At 45.6% G+C, this 14,384-nt stretch overlaps 1 protein-coding gene across 1 annotated transcript; it reads left to right on the forward strand.

The window, feature by feature from the left end:
- Positions 1-7,708: 7,708 nt before the first annotated feature.
- Positions 7,709-13,910, forward strand: LOC119170466 (uncharacterized). Its single transcript, XM_037421640.2, has one exon. It carries the CDS (start codon positions 7,895-7,897, stop codon positions 13,466-13,468), a length of 5,574 nt encoding a protein of 1,857 aa, XP_037277537.2. The 5' UTR covers positions 7,709-7,894; the 3' UTR covers positions 13,469-13,910.
- Positions 13,911-14,384: the final 474 nt, after the last annotated feature.

Below are 14,384 nucleotides of genomic sequence, written 5' to 3' on the forward strand. Positions count from 1 at the left end.
TTATAGCCTAAACTTTGTTTTTCTGTATCGAAATTAGTTTTGCTAATTTTCACTCGTATGGAATACAGGCGTGTCTTAACGAATAATTTATAGTGTTCAGGTGGTCACCTGGCGATAATTTAAATAATAATTTTATCATGGCAGCTGTAATTCTGTCTGGACCGGGAGCAGACGAGAGTAAATTTCGAACAACCTGAGCTAATTCTTCCTATGTAACTCTAGTGAAATCCGCTGTTACCATGCATGGGAGGTTTTAGATCATACAACTTGCTTGATGTGGGTCGACACTGTAGATCTTTTGCTATGATTTCCAAAAAAATTTTTCATATCATCGGGTGACATGATTTCACAGTCTACATTGGTTGGAGGTGGCAGAATTTTACGCGATCTGAAGAACCTAAACAGGGCACTTTTGTTCTTAGGGTTAGAAACATAGTCGGAATGATTTCTATCATATTCGCCTTTAGCTAAGAAAACTGTGCGCCTAAAATTTGCAGCATAAAACTTGTAATCGGACCAATTACGTGGACACTGATTATACAAGTTTTTTTCCACGCGGCCTGTCATTGTCGCTAATCCCGTGCACACTCAGGATTCCACCACGGACTGCGATGTGTGCTGTTTGTAGACTTAACAACGAATTCAGCTTTTTATAGACTCTTTTGAGCAACGCACACAGGCGGCTTTTGTGTCTTTTGTCTCTTCGGAATGAATGGTCAAGGCAGATTCTAATTTATTCTAAAATTTATTATAATTTATATATACTCGGTTCTGACTGCATGATGGTGTTGTAGGACAAACAATATCAAATATTACTGGCAAGTGATCGATGTTGGTGGCACATTCCAAGACAGTCTATGACGAACTAGTGAGGAAACAACTAACAAAGCTTAAATACAGTGCTGAGCGAGACATGCCACTAATAGAAGTAGGTGTTCGGGAATCGAGGCACGATAAATTGTTATCTACTGTCCACTACCACAATCATTTACCACAGCCATCGGTTCGAAAACCCCAACAGGTATGGTGGGAATTGAAATCTCCCACCAGAATTATATCTCTACAACGAGATGTCAGCAACCATCGTGCGTCTATAACTCCTCTAGGGAAGTATGCATTGACTAGTAAGAAAGGCAGGCAACCTGTCAGAGTGATTTCAACGGCGAAAATTTCGCTTTCCAGTGACATATGCTTACACGCAATTTTAGCCTCTAGACTTCTTTCATTATCAATAAAAAATGCCAGACCTCCCCCTTTCGATGTACGGTCCCGACGGGAAGATTTATATCTATTTAATTGAAAGGCCTGATGTGTTGGAAGCCAGGTTTCTTGTAATGCAATTATATCTGGATTGAATTTCGATGCTAAGAATGCCCCGCCGCGGTGGTCTAGTGACCAAGGTACTCGGCTGCTGACCCGCAGGTCGCGGGTTCGAATCCCGGCTGCGGCGGCTGCATTTCCGATGGAGGCGGAAATGTTGTAGGCTCGTGTGCTCAGATTTGGGTGCACGTTAAAGAACCCCAGGTGGTCGAAATTTCCGGAGCCCTCCACTACGGCGTCTCTCATAATCATATGGTGGTTTTGGGACGTTAAACCCGACATATCAATCAATCAATCAATCAATCAATCAATCAATCAATCAATCAATCAATCAATCAATCGACGCTAAGAATAATAAATTGGTTACTGCTGAATGAATTGATCGGCCATTCCAGTGAAGAATTTTAAGTGACCCTATGGTTAGGCTAAAATAGATTCGGTGACTGCCTTATTTAAGATACTTTCTTTTAGAAAGTCGGCTTTAGATGGGCTGTCGTTTTGGTATTTCTTGGACTTTGAGTGGTTAGGTTGAGAACCTTTTTTGCTCAAAGGGGATCTTGATCGCTTTAGTGATCGGGGGTCCATCTCCATTTCATCTGATTCCGACATGTCTTCCTCGGTAGCTTCGCTTTGACCCAGAGTGAGTTCAGCAGATGCACTCTCGACTTGAGCACCCTGTGATGAGGTATCTGAGACTACCTCTTTTGAAGGTTCTTTACTTTCGCTGTTGCGAGTTGGTGGGCTAAGATTTTCAGCTGTGCCCAATAAGTGGGCCACCTGGTTTGTGAGTATATGGGTCAATGTCTCATAAAGGCTTCCAACTAGGCGTTCTATCGCCCTTTCCGTTGCTTTATCAATTGCTTCCGCAATAGAAGCAGAGGGCGACCCTTCTATTACTGGTATATGACGGGCTGTGATGCTAGCACAATCTAAGTTTCGTGCTTGAATTTCAGCTACTGCTTCCTTACGAAAGCATCGCCTACGTTCAGCTATTTCGAGAATTCGCAGTTCACGAGCCTTTGCAGGACAGTTCGAAAAGTCAGCAGTATGAGCTCCCTGACATAAGTAACACTTTTCATTGTTACCTTGACAATCTTTAGAATCATGCCCTTTTCCACATGCTCTGCACCTGACAGCAGACCTGCAACCTTTTATGGTGTATCCATAACGCCAGCACTTTACGTATTGAAGAGGGCGAGGGGGGAGAGGTTCGACTCAGTAAATGATAGGCCATGCCTTAATTTCTGATGGTCGGACTGCTCCCGCAAATGTCACTATGACGGACTCGGTTGGTATTTCCTTCTTGTCAGCAACACGTGCGCACAGATAAACTGAAATAACACCTGCTGGCGAAAACAGTTCTAGAATTTCAGTTGGTGTCATGTTGACGTCAACGCCACGTACTAGACCTCTGGAACATGCTAAATGCGGTGGAATAAGCGCGCTCACCGGATTAGATGTGAACATCTTGCACTTTAGAAGATCTTGCACGCAGGACTGGTCAGGGGAAAAGCAGAGTATGCCTCCTTTGCCGAACTGGCGGACCTCGCTGATGGTCTGGAAGTGGGCCGTCGCCGACCGCAATTCCGTTTGTATCGCCTTCGGGTTTTTCATCCGAATGGTGCCCTCATTTGTAGAAACTTGCACCACAGGAACAGATGATATGCCGTTGCGCAAGAAAACATCCACTAGCAGCTCTTGTGGAGGAATATGGATGCAAACCAGAGGAAAGTCCTTGGTACCGGTGAAGAATAGGGCATTCTGTTTGGTCCAAACTGCACAAAAAATGCTTCTTGACCAACTATTGCACTCTAAAAGACTATGAAAGCTTCATAAAATAAAGTGCTGCTCAATCCTTGGCCAAGAGCCCTCGTGAAAGCAAGAGCTTCTTTTCTTCTCAGTCTCCGCTTCTTTCGAACCCCGCTTCGCTTCGTCAGGGTTGATGTTGTTGTTGTTGTTGTTGATGATGATGATGATGAGTACACAGCCATGGCTCGTACCCACTCGGGGGGTTGGTCTAGGTCAGGGTTCACTATGCTCTCCTACCCTTCGTCATTCTTTGGAGAAGCGTGGTATCCGCTACACACTTGGTGGAAATGTTTTCCATTTTTTCTATGCAGTGGCTGACGACGATGAAGAAATATGCGTGAAGTAAGTATGTGCCACAGTTAATGGCGTATCAAGAACAAGTCTTCTAATGGGTTGGAGCATTGGGTGACCAAGTCGTTACGCAATTCGCATTGTGCGACGCCTGGCTGTTCCTTTGATGTTCTAAAACGCTTATTATTCATATTAACGCGATTCCTTTCCCGACATCTAGCCTGCCTAAGGCCAGTTTAGAAGCAAGCACTGGCGTAGGTGCCAAACAGCCGCCAGTACACGACAGAGACTCTGGGCTGGATCCCGCAGAAAGATCTGCACCTGCTTGCGCTGCTGCTCCGCGGCAGCTTTTTCATTATCGCGCGGTGTCATAGGATGATATGCAGATCTCTATGCATGCAGCAATACCGAAGCGTCACGCATCGTACAGCTCGGATTTAAGCAAAGGGAGTGACTCAGCGTCAGTCACTAGGAAGTTACGCCGTCGCCGAAAGCCCATGCCCAAAGGGAAGTGTCGCCGATACCGATCTAGGAGGCCTGGTGGGAATTCCCGGGAAGCCTCTGCGCCAGCTCTCGGGACTGATCAAGTGGGACGATAAGTGCATTAGAAGCTAGTCATTACGGCGCAGCCTGAGCGACTTATCTTTGCTACCTTGAACGTACGCGCCCTTAGGTCTTCGCAAAAACAGGCACTATAGACTTCTCAATCGGAAGTATCTCGACCTTGTCGTCATTCAAGAAACAAAGATCGAGAGCGAGGAAGAGACCGAGAAGGCCCCGCGGCCTTTTCTGTCTCAGTGTAATGTGTGTGTCTCACATGCAAAAAGTTGATCTGTGGGCTGTTGGTTGTTTCTGAGAAGACTCTATCCTGTTCAGCATTCCACACTAGTGTTGATGAAGAGGGCAGGTATATATGCTGTGATTTTTTGTTGCAAGGAGTGCCATGCGAACTATTAATCTATATGCGTTTAATGGTGTTCCGTAACGACTTGAAATATTTGAAAAAGTGCGTGATTTAATGGACGTCGACAGATGCACGGTACTTATGGGAGATTTCCACTGTGGATGTAAAGCTATTGATCGTAATAATCCTTCTGGAAAGAGAGACAGGAGTGGCTAACTTTTATCTGGTATTGTAGATAATGCAGGACTAATTGGCATCGAGGTCTCCAATCGGGCAACGGCATATACAAGAGTACAGGGCAGTTGTCACGCTCGCCTTGACCGGATTTACATGTCCTCTTCACTCCTCCCTCGTAAAATGTCCTGCAGCACTGAAGCTGTATCGTTCTCAGACCATTGTATTCTTATTGCGCAAATTGGTGAAAATCGTCACAAATAATTCCGTCCCCAGTGGGCCTTTTGGAAAATGAATGCGAAGCTCCTCTGTGATCAGGAATTGATGAATCATGTCCAGATGGCAATGAGGCAATCCTTTTCGATTGGTTTGTATATCTTCGCTGCTTGGGAGCTTTTTAAACAAGCAGTTCGTGCTATAGCTTCAGAAATTGGGACTGTTTAGTCTATAGAAAAATGATGAAAAGATACTTTTTAAAAGTCTTTGCAATATTTATGAGATGGAATGCGAAATGCCGGGAAAGTACATCAAAGACATGAGAATATTAAATGCCAACTACAGAGATGTGATGCTGCTCGCTACCATGGGGCACGTATTACATCTCGGAACCAGCGCACCTTAAAGCCTGAGCAACCAACGAGTCAAGCTTTACTTGACGAGCAGTGCCATGCGATTTCTAAAGTTATTCCGGACTTGTACTCTAATGGTGTGCTCATGAGAGATACTAGAGACATTACTTTGACGTTCGAAAAGTACTATAACAGTTTATTTAGATCTCCCTGTGATGATCCTGACGTTCACCTCAAGGCTAGTTTTGTTTCTCTTGTGAACCCCATGAAGGACAATGATTGTGCAGTCATTAATGGACCAATTACTATACAAGAAATCGAGCAGGCAATCGACAACTTGCCTTTATTGAAAACACCTGGCCCTGATATTATATCAGGTAAATTTTACAAAGCTTTCAAGAAAACGCTTGCTCTTATAATGCTGAATATTTTTCAAATAAGTTATGACATAGATACACTCCCACAATCCTTTAGAAAAAATCACACTGCGTTAATACCGAAAACAATTGAAAAGGAAAAACTTCTCTTCGTTGAGGGCTACAGAACAAGACCGCTGTCAGACGTGGACTACAAAATTTTCGCAAAAGTATTATCAAATAGGTTGCAATTTGCTATGTCGACCCTCGTTGGGTCTCATCAGGCATGCGGAATCAGTGGTCGATCCACACAAACCGATATGCATGTCGTTCGTACAGTGCTTCTTCTTCGAACGCCCATGCTTGTGGGGATTCATGCAGAAAGTTTGAACTTTCTGCATGAACTTTCTGTTTGAACTTTCTCAATTATTTGAACTTCCTTATATATATTCTGTGGTAATCTGCCGACACACACACAAGCAGATATATGAAAAAGGCGAGCAAATGTCGCGTTCCCCTTGATCTTGAGTATCTGCTGGCACATTTCTTAAAACACCCGAAAAATACTACAACCCTTTTGTACCGCAATAGTGCGCCAGCAAGCTCGATATGCGAAGCATCCCTCGACAACAGATTGATCTGAAAGCGTGCAGCTGACAATGAGTGCATGAAATAATGTGTTTCAAAAACAAGAAGAGCCATTGATTTGTTAGTGCAACCTAAAAGTGGTTTGCATCTCATTTTTGTACCGTGGAACTGTAAACCAACGCGCGCAACGCACGTATTCTATCGCGGTCTGCGGTTCCGCCCTGTTTTTCCTCTAGCAATATGGCCGCTAGCGCCTTCACCTGCTCCCGTTGGCGGCGGACGGGAATGCCACTCGAGAGGTTCTATAGAGCTTCCTTGCGCCAGCCCCGCCGCTTTCACACATTGTGCTCGTTAGGTTAGCGCGCTCCGAATCATGAAGAAGCACGCCCGAGTGCGCTCGGGTGCGACACCTGCAGCGGAGTGCTTCGGAGCTAAACTTAACCACGATTTCCGCCGACTGCCTTTGGGGGCCCGACAGCGCGGCGGTGTGGCCGTTTGGCGGCAGTAGGAACGAGTGGGGGAAAAGCCAGAAGCACGTAATTGCGGTCTTTCCGGAAGTCAAACTAGGCGCAGGCTCTCATGCACCATCTCAAAGTTGAAGCGCGGAGAGCGCGTTCCGTTATTACGCACCAGAAGTCGCTTTTTAGCCGTTAGGTTTATAGGAGCGCACTTCACTGGCTAGAGCGCGCTCGAGCTGCTCAAATTAACGCGCCCAGTGATACAATGAACATGGTACAAGGTTGGTGGCGCTATCTAGTAAATAAAACTGCAAACGCTTTTTTTTTTGTGCGCAGCAAATGACATAAATGACCATTGTGTTTTTCTTAAAAATAATTTATATGAACACCGCTAAATTTTATTTTGTTTATAACACGGGAGCACGTTAGTTTAGGATTTACACTGCAATAATTTGAATATTTTCTATTCACATATTTGGCGCGTCTTTCAAGTAATGTAATGACAACAACGACAACGTTTCAAGATGTTAGTGTTTTGGTGCATTCCTCCATTGTTTAGGGGTTGTAGCTTTTCCGGCCCAGCTTTTCCTCTAGAGTCTGTGTACTGACTCTATGGCAGGTTCCTTGCGAGAATCTGAGACGAGCTCATACGGCGAAATGTGACGACTCTTTGGTTTCGCTTGATGTATGACCGCGGAGAGAGAGAAAGAGAGAGAGAAAGAGAGAGAGAGAAGTTTTTTTTTTAATGTGCGTGACTACGCTTTTAGTATTTCAAACAACGCGCCAGCGATTGTGTGTTGCGTTTGGCCTTTATGATTGTGGCGGTGGATCAGCTGACCCATGGGTTGACAACCTCGGATGCCATAAACCGCGTGGTTCACACGGTTCACACAACACAGGGTTCATGTTTAAAAGATGTTACAAATTGGACAAAAAATCGTTTCCCCAGTTTTTGCCTTCCTGATGGTTTGTTTCTCGTTAATGTATTCTTTTCTTTTTATGACAATTTTAAATTTGGCGCGTGTAGTCAGTTACGTTTACAGTCATGTTTACAGTCGCCTAGCTTTTGAGATATGTTTATTTACAACCCCTAGAAGGTTTAAATGTGGCTAAAAAAAGTCGTAGAACTTGAAAAAGTATAAAACAGCATAAATGGGAAGTATTTGACATGGAGGATGCTGCAGCGCGCGCAGCTGGCTTGGTTGTAGCGCCAGCCTCGGCAACCTTGTGCAACGAACACCCATGGGATCACAGTCCAGTTATTCCGCGCAATCGTGCCTAGCTCGAACTGACGGTGTAAGTTTCGTCTTTGGGATTCGAGACCTATGTTCGAGATGACTTGCTGCGCATTTCGCCTCGGGTTCGTTCCTTCCTCGCCACCTCCTCCAGCTAGGCGGCAATGAAGAAGAGGATAACGATTCCGCAATGGTTGACGCTTGGCGCCTCGTTCGGCGTGGCGGCTCCACTTACGCTAAAAGCGAGATAGTTTTGGACTGCGAGAACGTCGTGATTGGTCGCAATGTTCAGCCCAAGTATCGGCTTGACAGCGTCAACATCAGTCGTCAGCACGCTTGCCTGAAGTACTCTAGCGGAAACGGACAATGGGACATCACCGATCTTCGGAGCCACAACGGCGTGTTTGTCAACGGCAAAAAAATACCAGCGTCTCATCCATTTGCGCTTCACGAAGGCGATGTTATTGGTTTCGGAAAGCCTGCGCCGAGTGGTGATGATGTGTTCGTGTTCACGTTGACGAAATGCGAGGGTGTCGCAGTCAAGAGCGAACTGCCTGATCCGCCGCGTGCAGTGCCCCCTGCTTCGGACGTCCTCTTGTCAAGTGACGATGACGATATTATCGTCACGAAAATGGTCATTGCCAAGCGACAGCCGACTGTGTCAACAAGCTCGGACTGTGTATTTTTCACGAACGCTTCTTTGTCAACGACCCTTCCTGCTGCTCCTCTTCCTGTCGGAATAAAAAAGGAACCAGTTGCGGAGGATGACAGCCTTAGTTACGGTGCTTCATCGGCTTCCACAAGTCGGGCTGTTGGTGCCGCCCACACCAGCGTTGCAGCAACGGCCAACACGAGCTTCAAGACCAGTCCTCGTCATCAAGTTCTAAGGACCGCATTCGCATCTTCTTCCAAAACTGTACCGTCTGAAGCTGTGGGGAGAGTGAAAATTGAACGGGACTGTGACTCTACTGACTCTCGATCGTCCTGTAGCCGCGACACGCAGTGTAGCAGGCTATCAGTGCCAGTGGCCTTGACCGCTGATACCAGAAACTCACCTACAGCAACCCTGCCAGCACTTTCTCCTCATGCTCCTCATACTTTCATTAAACAGGAGGTGCCCGAACACACAGTTGGCATTGAAAGTTTTCCCACATGTGAACCAGCACACGTGGCAAGGTATATCAAGCAAGAGCCAGATGACTTGGGCAGAGTGCAAGCCCACAATGTGCAGAGAACGATAGTGACAAGTGCTCACCAAAGTGCATTTTGCAGTGATGTACCCCGACAGGACATTGTCAGTAGTGGATCCAAAAGGACAGAGCTTCCAAGCACTGTCTCAAGAGCAAATGAAGCAAACTGCTGTGAGAGGACGCCTTCCACTCGCTGCCCCGAACGTAGTCCACAACACGTTTTAAACCAGAGTGATCCTGATGTACATGCCAAGAGAAATGAAAGCACTTCTGGACATTCATTAGCACCAAAAACATATTTCAGCAGCATTACTGTGAAAGAAGAACCTACCGAAGCTGATGGGTATTGTAACATGAGGCAAAGCACAATGGATAGCCATGTGCTGGTGAATGGGTCTATTCCTCCTGGAAATATTGAAAAAGCTGTGCAGAGCTCCTATACACTGGGTTCCTTAAAAGCTATTGATCCTGAGCATAGCAGTTTGTTTCAACATGAAAACAAGAGTGAAAGATGCTCCAACTCAAAGTTTGTGCCATGTCAGAAAAGGTCACATTCCCCTAAAGGCAGCGGTTTGCTAAGCACTCCCAAATTAGATCTATGCCTGTTGGTTAAGCCATGCAGGGTTGTTGTTGAGAAATCGGAAGACAGCTGTCTTGCTCAGCAACAATCAGTTGCTCCTATAAAGGATCAGCATCTTACTGAAAGTAGGGTGAACACAGAACAAAATCATGATTATGTTGAAGCAGAACTTCCTTATGACAGTGTAAACACTACTAATGAAGGCAGCCCTTGCGATTTGTCGTTTTCTCAGAACGATGTAATAATAATTCTCTCCGACTCGGATGATGATTGTTCAGTAGATATAAATCTTGAGATCAAGAAAGAAGCCGAGGAAGCAGAAGAGATGATTAGCAATGATGCTGATGTTGAGGCTGGCATTCCATGGATGAATGATTGCTTGAATGACTTTGTTGAAGAAACAAAAGCTGTATGTTCAATAGCTGAAGATGGGGATCTTGAGAAGAGACTTGTTTGGAATGAGTCGGAGCCTGAGCAAGCTACAGTGGATAAGGAGCAACCAGAAAATGATTTCTTTCCTGTGCTGTCTCAAGGCTTCTCGCAGGAGGAGGCTGATCCACCAGAGATTAAGGAGAGAAGCAGTTCTGCAGATGTATTCTACTCATCATCATTCTGTCACTCTGCTCGTTCAGGAGGCAGAGAAAAAATCCAAGCGAAAATCCCCAAAAAAAGCCCCAAGAAAAAATCGAGCTTGAAAGAGAAGGTCATGAAGTCTATGAATCACAGAGTACCAATGGCCGGAGGTGGGTCAGCAGTCCAGAAGAAAGGTGGTGAAATGCTGCCAAAGTCTAGTTCTCTTGCTGAGCGTGAAGATAGTTCGAAGAAGCCCCGCTACAAGGGCAGGTTCCAGTCCCGCTGGGCTCATCTGCTAAGTACAGAAGAGCCGTCTAAGCCTGCGGCAACGGCATCAAAAAGGCACCAAGGAAGAACGATTAAACTTCTTACTGACATAGAAAGAGCCCCAAAGAAAGCAAAAGGTGTCACTTCCTTAGGTAGTCCCACCAAAAGAGCCAAGCTATCGAGCCCATCTCGTGGTATTATACAGCGCCCAGCGAAAGAGCAAGCTTCAAAGTCATCCGATGTTTCGGCCAAAGCGGCGAATCAATCAAACCAATATTCGTTTGTTGCTCAGCCACTTCACGACAAAGCTCATGAGCCAAGCTTGTTCTCCAGTGAACAAGAAAACCAGCGGTGTCCATCTTTAAATGCTATGGATATACTTCCACAGCAGGAAAAGGCCCCCATGCCAGATCCTATTCGTGGTGAAACTGAAATTTTATTCAAGCCTTCTGTGGAAGATCGTGCACCAGACCCTAGAGCAGAGTCATCAGTACAGCAAGAAGTGGGCTTTTCCGTTCCAAGGTTCAAGCAAGCTGTTCGAGTTTCTAGGGTGGCGAAGGGCTCGCCACCGTATGCTGCCACTTTTGGGGACTTCCCTATAAATACGCAACTGCCTGGAATTGTACCTCAGACTTCTGGGCCCATGAACACCTCCGTGCCCATGGATACTTCTGAGCACGTGGATCAATCTCCTGAACCTATGGACATAGACGAACCTGAAGGGAGGTCACGTGTGCACTTTCACATAGAAGAACCAAGTAGCCGAACGGATGAGCAAAGAGCTGAGTTCGCACAACGTGCTAGGGCATCACTAAAGCAGAAGAAGCTAGAACATTGCCAGAGGAAGAAGAAAACTTTGGAAGACTTCATTTCTAACATCCTCAACTGGAAAGTTCAGTGGCTAAAAGAGCAGTTGCATTCATCAGTGCTTCCACCTCTGCTGGACATGGACAAGGTCCGAGCGAAACGCTTGATGTACAGTAGCATAGAAGAATACAAGCTATTTAACTATAATTTTCTGTGCCTCGAAGTTTGGCATATTGTCTTTCGCAACTGGCGAGAATATTTTGCACAAACCAAACGCATGACATTCAGTTCCGCAGTTGTGCATCACTCGTGCCCTCCTGGTGACACCATGACATTGACTTGTGTTGTTTTAGTGACGCCAGAGCAGATACACAAATCTTTGTACCCTTCTGAGGGCAACCTTGTCCGCTTGGACTTGCGCATTCAAGATCAGCCAAAAGCTGCGATGCCAGTGTTTGGATTTGTAGTTCAACATAAGGTTGTGAGGGACCCTCGTTTATTTAAAAGCGCCATCCCAGATTTGCTGCAAAATATGAACACTGATGGGTGCACTCCTGTCACGGTGAAAATTCGTGTGAGGGCAAGGCCTGTGAGTCTGGACTTTGGTAAAGTTCAGCGTTTGTCGGTAGTAAGCAAGATCACTCCTACTTTGCGGCAAATGGAGGCAGTGCTAGAGCTTGAAAAATCGGTGTTCGCTGAGAGCATCGTCAGGCCTAATGTGTGCCACTTCTGGTGTCGGAAGGGAGTTCCTATGCTTTCCACGTTTAAAGAAAACTTCAACATTGAACAAGAGCAAGTGATCAGTTCTGCTGTTGGTGCTGTGAGAGCGCATGGAAAGGAACCTAGAATTATAATCTTACATGGCCCGCCTGGTACAGGCAAAACGCACACACTTGTTGGTATGGTGACAGAGATCCTTCATCATAACAGCAAACAGACCATGCTGATTGTGGCTCCATCCAATGCGGCAGTTGACGAGATTGGTCGTCGTCTTTTGGCTCATCGACAGCAGCAGTATAGGCAGAAAGTTCCAGCAGAACAAGTACTGAAGGTGGTCCGAGTAGGCCAAACCAACAAGGTACACCAAGAGGTTCGTGGAATATGTCTTGAAGAGCTGGTGCAAAAGAACATTCAGAAGGAAGAGAATGAACGTTGCAGAGAGTATGACCTGATCATTTGTGCTTTAGAGAAAGATATGAAACAGTGTGTTGACAAAATGCGCCAGTTTGAGGGGTCTGCTACTCGGGATGTGAAGGCTTCTAGACGTCTTGAGTTTCAGATGAATCACTTGCGGGCTCAGATTCAGCAGACTAAGGAGGCCAGGAAGAAGTTCACAACTGACAGCAGTGCCCGGCAGTTCCGCAAGTTTAATGACAGGCATCTTCTGATTCTACGCAATGCACATGTCATTCTTTCCACTCTGAACAGCTGCCGTAGCCGTCTGATGGAAGAAGCATTTGGCCGCATGAGTTCTCATAAATTCTCGTGTGTTCTTCTTGATGAAGCAACTCAGTGCACCGAAGCTGAAGCTCTCCTCAGTGTGCAGTATCAGACAAGTAGGCTGATTCTTGTCGGGGATCCTATGCAGCTGCCCGCTACCGTCATCTCACAGGACGCTGCAGATTATGGGTTCCAGGAATCGCTCTTTGAGCGCTTTTACAAGTACCTCAGTCAAGAAGGTGATCCCAAACCCATTTTCACATTGAATGAGCAGAGACGGATGCATTCAGAGATTTGTTGGTTCCCGTCGAATTACTTTTATGGGGGTAAACTTCGACCAGTTGTTGGCCTGGACGCCAGTTATGCGTTGTTCCCATTGATTCCATACCTGGTGTTCAACATTGAGGACAGCCATGAGGTTAGCGAGGGCACTGGGACGTCATGGCTAAACCGCGGTGAAGCTGCCTTTGTTGCCCATCTTTGCTTGGCTATTTCCCAGCTACTTGGGGATGCCTCACTTGGTGTTATCACGCCGTACCAGGCACAGAAGGCTGCCATCACAGAGCAGCTTCGAGAGTGCTTTGCGCCACAGGCAGCAACTTTTGACGTAAATACTGTAGATGGTTTTCAAGGCCAGGAAAGAGATGTCATTGTGCTGTCCTGTGTGCGCGCTTACAACCCTAGAGGTAGCATTGGCTTTGTTGCTGATGCCCGCAGACTAAATGTTGCCATCACAAGAGCGAGGAAAGCTTTGTATATCTGTGGGCATCTGGAGTCTCTCAAGGACAGCGATGAGTGGAAGGCATTGATTTCCGATGCGTATTGTCGCTCCAAAGTGAGAGATATCTCGGCTAAATGCTCTTCTAACGTTCTCGCGGACATTATCAAGAAACCATGTTCAAATTGATGGCGACCAAGTTGAGGATTTCATCACTTGTGCATTTTTTGTTTATAAAGATTGTGTGTTTGCCTTTATGCTGTGCAATGTGTATGTAAGCACTGACATTTTGTGTTTTTATGTAGGCCAGTCAAGGTCTTCAAAGAGTGCATACACAGGTTACATTTTTCAATTTTAGTGGTTTGATTTATTGTGCTTGAAATCTTCCCCTCATGTCTGGCTTTCTGACATTTGCACAGGCTGTGTCTCTTCACAATTGTGTTGTCCATCTATATAACTGACATTATTGCATTTGGCGAAGACTGTGAAAAGTATTCAAGCCACGTCCGAAAATGCAAAAGACCATGTAGCTGGTTTTCGTGATATGGGTGTCGCATTTTTCCCAAGTCAGAATGCAGAGTTTGCTATATTTGTACATTAATGCCCATCGAAATGAAAGTTTGAATTTTCACTGTTGTTGTGGTCAGTGTTATTTGTTTCCTTCCAAGCCCTTGACGGCTAGATTTCTTGACACATCACAATTACATGAAGGGTGTGTTCAAGGTTGTACAACACGCTGTGCACAACCATATAATTGTGGTTTTACTTCATTACATTACCCACGATTTATTTGTGGAGCTTCTGTCGATTAAGTGATTGAAGAGTATTGGAATGCAGGCTTATATTAAGGGTTAAGAGTGCTCTAGCCAAAACCAACCACTCGCTCTTTCTCCTTTCCCTCCCTCAAAAAGAAAAAAGAAGATGAATGCAAAAATACTGCCTATTTCTGCAAAACTGACTTTAAAATGAACAACAGACAGAAAAACTTGGTAAATTTAGGTGGAAAAAGTATTTTTTAATCGCTCTTATTTGTTGAGGAGCATATAAAGAAGCTTAAGCCCTGCGTTTATTTACGGAGTTTTGTGCTAGGACGTAGGCACTATGT

This window comes from Rhipicephalus microplus, chromosome 2 (genome assembly GCF_043290135.1).
Source record: "Rhipicephalus microplus isolate Deutch F79 chromosome 2, USDA_Rmic, whole genome shotgun sequence".
Taxonomy (NCBI): Eukaryota; Metazoa; Arthropoda; class Arachnida; order Ixodida; family Ixodidae; genus Rhipicephalus; species Rhipicephalus microplus.